This window comes from Dendrobates tinctorius, unplaced genomic scaffold (genome assembly GCF_039654945.1).
Source record: "Dendrobates tinctorius isolate UK_male_01 unplaced genomic scaffold, ASM3965494v1 ptg000162l, whole genome shotgun sequence".
NCBI classification, from domain to species: domain Eukaryota; kingdom Metazoa; phylum Chordata; class Amphibia; order Anura; family Dendrobatidae; genus Dendrobates; species Dendrobates tinctorius.
In genome coordinates, this window is record NW_027361829.1 from 67,469,173 (window position 1) to 67,474,226 (window position 5,054).

At 46.2% G+C, this 5,054-nt stretch overlaps 1 protein-coding gene across 1 annotated transcript in view; it reads right to left on the bottom strand.

Annotated features, from left to right (window-relative positions):
- Positions 1-5,017, bottom strand: part of KIF15 (kinesin family member 15) — a 183,337-nt gene extending 178,320 nt beyond the window's left edge. Inside the window, exons 1-2 of the mRNA XM_073550085.1 lie at positions 4,882-5,017; positions 2,950-2,983 (exon numbers count right to left, since the gene is read on the bottom strand). Of these exons, the coding sequence (XP_073406186.1) occupies positions 2,950-2,983; positions 4,882-4,900 (53 nt within the window). The 5' untranslated portion in view covers positions 4,901-5,017. The remainder of the gene's footprint in view (positions 1-2,949; positions 2,984-4,881) is intronic.
- Positions 5,018-5,054: the final 37 nt, after the last annotated feature.

Genomic DNA, 5,054 nt, shown 5'->3' on the forward strand with positions numbered 1-5,054 from the left:
TCATTTGTTTTCATCTGGGTCACTTATACACTGACATACAAAATGTTTGTTATGTTGAGTCACTGTGAAATGCTCAAATACAGCTGACTTCATAAGATGCTTCTTAGACATTTTGCAATTACCGTATTTTTCGGACCATAAGACGCACTTTTTCCCAAAAAAATTTTGGGGGAAAGTGGGGGGTGCGTCTTATGGTCGCAATATACTTACAGCCGTCCATAGCTGGTGGGGGTGCAGCGGGGCTCTGTGGTGCAGTGGTGGCAGCGGGCTGTGCTCCGGTGCAGGGGTAGCGGCTCTCTGTGCTCCATGGGGGGCTCCGCCGGCATTTCCTCGAAGCCCGGAGGCCCCCGCACATCCGTTGCTGGCTGCTGCCATGTTGCCGTGGCCTCTGGGAACATGGACGCCGGGAAGATGGCCGCCGGTCCGGGGATGGCGCATGCGCAGGTTCAGATCTCGTCCCGAGATCTCGGGAGACTAGATTCAAACGGATGTGCGGGGGCCTCCGGGCTTTGAGGAAATGCCGGCGGATCCGCCACCCCTGCACCGGAGCACAGCCCGCTGCCATCCTCACCCCACAGAGCCCACCTGCCCCAGCCCAGCTGCACCAGCACAGCACAGCTCACCTGCCCCAGCCCAGCTGCCCCAGCACAGCCCACCTGCCACAGCCCAGCTGTCCCAGCACAGCCCACCTGCCACAGCCCAGCTGTCCCAGCACAGCCCACCTGCCACAGCCCAGCTGTCCCAGCACAGCCCATGTGCCCCAGCACAGAGCCGCCGCCGCCACCGCACCAGCCTGGACCACTGAATGACCCTGTGACCACTCCTCCACCTGTGCCGGATCCCTTCCCAGGTAAGCTGAATTCGGACTGTAAGACGGACCCTCATTTGACACATTATTATTTTTTTCCCTATTTTCCTTCTGAAAATTGGGGTGCATCTTATGGTCCGGTGCGTCTTATAGTCCGAAAATACGTTATGTAAATTCGCTCTCAAAATAATTTTGTCCTGTAAAAATAATATGGTATATTGAAATTATTGCAATCATAGGGAATCATGCACTGCATAATTTAGGATAGAAATAAAACAATCTTTGCATAAATCAATAGGACAGATGATAATTATAAAGTTTGTAAAATATGTTGCTAGATAGCTTTACTCTGAACTTTCAATGTCAGGCTTGTCTCAGGTTACAGCTCCCTAAATGCTTCACATCATATTTCTTCACAGTCTGAATAGGGAGCATGTTTGTGCTGAATCATATTCCAGAACACACACACACAAAACAAATGCCCTAATTGATCATGTTACTTTGAGATGCTAGAAAAATTTTTTCCCCCTAATATTCTATGTACAGTGTATAAAATTCATCAAAGCAGCTAATTTCTCCAAAACATGAGCTAAGAGGAAAAGCAAACTAAAACATCAAGCATACAGAGGAAACATATACTGGACTATTGATTTATGCACAGTTTGTTTAAAGTTTAGATATGCTTTAAGAAGTACTTACCTTAATCCTGCTTTCCTGTTCACGCCAGAAGTTCTGAGATGAATGCAGGCATTCCTTCCCTGTGTGTTTGTTATTTTGTCACAAAGTGACTGACCCAGTGTGACACGACCCAATGCTTGGTCAGTCATCAAACAGCACAACACACAAGTAAACACCAAGGAAAATGTTAACAACGGTGGGCTCTGTCGATAGGGAACATGGGAATGGATACCTCCTGCACTCACCTGAGGATGTTCCCTGATCTCACTATCATCCCTATACGGGTTCTTTCACCCCGTCGCCGAGCAGGATACCTAATCCCTCACTTTCCCTGCTCTTATCCCTAAGTAGGGAACTGGCAGGTGAGGGCTGGTCCCACCGCTGCCCTAACACCAAAAGGAATGGTCCCAAAAGGGACAACATAACCAAAAATTTCAACACAGCTTTCTGCTGCAGAGCACCACACAGCAGGAAAAAGACACCAGATCAAAGTATTCACCTGAAGCACCACTGCACCCAGCCAGCTCCTTCCTCCAATTTGGTCACAGTAGACAACTCTAACACTGACAGTCAGCTGAAGCATCAGGTGACCCTTTAAAGGATGTGGGAGCAGTCACCAACAGTATCAGCTGACCCAGCAGCACTACTGCAGAAACACCAGCATGCCAGCGGGGGAAAACTGCATTTAACCCCCGCTGGCCTGAAAGGAAAAAAGTTTTAATGTGAGAGGAACCAGAGCTTCCACAAATCCAAAAATGGATTGTGACATATTTTTTCCCCTTATCTGTAGAGGAGGAGCTTCACTACTTATCATGAACATAAACTGCAGCACAGATTCATCTCAGCTAAAAGTCTAGACCTTAGATCAGGAATAGGACAGACATTTATAGGGCATTTCATAACTTTCCCAAATTCTTATGAAAAAAATAAACTGCATTGAACTACTGTACCCAATTTATTAGATATTTTAGGAGTCTGAGTTGGTCCATTTTATACCGACTCCACAGCCCTGATGAAGAGACCTGAGTAGCTGATTATTTGTTACCATCTTTTCAGTTAGCCATTAAAAGGTATCATACAACCACTGAAGACTCTCAAATTGTAATATTTTTTTTATCTACTGGCTAACACGGTACAAAGATATATTTTTCTTTTTATAGGAGGGTGGTTGGTCTATGGGAACCAGGTACACAAGTAGGCAAAGCACCATTGAAATGCCTCTGTCAGTGACTCACAATGGCACTTAAATGGATATAAAGCAGCAATCAGAGCTAGCTCCGGTCACTACTGTGGTATAGGCAGACTCCAATTGTGTAACACAACTGGCATCTGCCGAGTAAGGTATGAGCTACACAATCACTCCACACATAGGAACCAGACATAGACCAGACAAAAATAATACAAGTGACCATGTATAATTTACAATAACGATATAACAATTCTTAGTTCAACAACATAGATACCTTGATGAAGATGTGGTAAGCTCAAGAGGGTCACCTAAAAAACAAATGAGAACAAAAAAAAACACAAAACTTAGAAAACAAACTTTTGAATCTCCATTTCCAAAGAAATTCTACTCAGAAAACCATACATAAAATAAACGCAAAAAAAGTTAGAAAGAGGTTACTGGCACTGTCCACTTCCGCATTGGGAGGCAATTAGCGCTGGTAATGCCATGTCTACAGATAGTGCCAATGTGTGGGCACAATTATAAGGAATACGCATGTGTGATGTCATCAGTGCCTGACTGCTGTGCCCCACCAAATATGGGGGCAGACGTAGCACAAAATCTAGAGAGGGCAAGTAAAGCTCAGTTTCTTGTTATTTACGTCTATGAGCTACAAACAGTTGAGCATGGACAACCCCTTTAAGTATTTCAGCCATGCTACAGAACCTAAAAATGACTGGTACCTTTTGGTTCTCACACTTTCCTAAACTAAGTGGGAGACGCTGGAAGTGACGACAACAGTAAAAAGACATCGCTATAAAGTCTAATCTGGTGCTGAGGGGACAGTGCTGAAGAACAGTAGCAAGACAATCAACGGGACAGTGGGATAATAATCTGCCACCATGTTTATTGCAATGACAACTAATCTGATGACAAGAGTGAAACGCCATCACTGCGCAAAACAGGAAGATTTAACACAGATCAATAGTGAGTAGGAAGGACCCTAGTGGTCGGCGCCCCTCTTCTACCAGTTAGCTAGCGGAAAATTGGTAACGACTAGTGATGAGCGTAAGTTCCCGGAGAAGGTGTTATCTCAGCATGCTTGTGTGCTAATAGAGTGATTTCGGCGTGCTCCAATAACATGTTTGAGTCCCTGCTGCGGTTTTGACAGCTGCAACACATGGAGGGATTACCTGACAGACAGACCATCCTCGCATGGTCTTGTGGCTGTTGAACAGCTGCGGGGTCTTGAACATATTTTTCAAGTACGCAGAAGACACTGTCAGCATCTGAGCATGCTCAGATAACACCTTGTCCCAGCACGTTCAGTCATCACTAGGAAAAACTCACCAGAACAAAGGACATCCGCATCTTATTTTTTAGGGAAGCCTTTTGAGATGAACGTCTAAGGCTGGTTTCACATTAGCGTTCTTGTGCGCAGCGTTTGCGGCGCATACATGTGCATGCTCCCCTATCTTTAACATGGGGGCGCATGGTCTTGCGTTTGCACGCGTTCGTATGCGTTTTCGTGCGCATGCGCTTTTTCGTTGTGTGCGCCTTTGCACTCAACGCAACATGTTGCATTTTTGGGTGTGCCGAAATTTGTCAAAAAAATGCATGCACACGAAACGCGACAAAAAACGCATTACAGTCTATGGGAACACAGGCGTGCGCATGGAAATGTGCACGCCTGCGTTTTCATGAGCATGCGTTTTTGTCGTAAAAATGAGTAGACACTGGGTTTACCCATAAAGAACCAATGTGCCTAAAAAACGCAAACGCATGATGCACAAAAGCGCTAATGTGAAACTGGCCTAAAATTGCATTAAAAAAGTGATCTGTTTGGTGCGGTGTACTAAGGAGAAAAAAAGGCTAAGCAGTGTGTGAGACATGGTGAAAATGAGAATCTGGCCTAGGCTCTGTTCACACCAGCGCTGGGGGCTCAGAGATCCGCTGTGCTGTCACGATGACACGACCACACTGTGCGCCACTGGTAGCGGATGCGATTCTGGGGCCAGTTCTGCTGCTATGTTTCTATTTCTGGTGAAGAAAAACAAACGCAGATGTGAACAAAGCCTGAGAGGGTGGTCGTGTCAGAAAGGTGGTCGTGTCAGAAAGGTGGTCGTGTCAGAAAGGTGGTCGTGTCAGAAAGGTGGTCGTTAGCGGCGGTGTAATAAGTGCACTGCTGCTCTGTTTCCACATCACTACCCTGACACACCCGTCATACCCTTGGTCCCCGGCGCCATCCTCCTCGTCCTGTCGCGTTTCTCTCGCTGACGTGAAAATTCACTCTTTTCCTTCTTCCAAGAACCAAAATGGCTGAGACTTCAAATTTGGCGCTTCAGAGACACTGATTAGCTGTCACTCCCACTTGCGGAAACGGACATAGTGTGTGAGGCT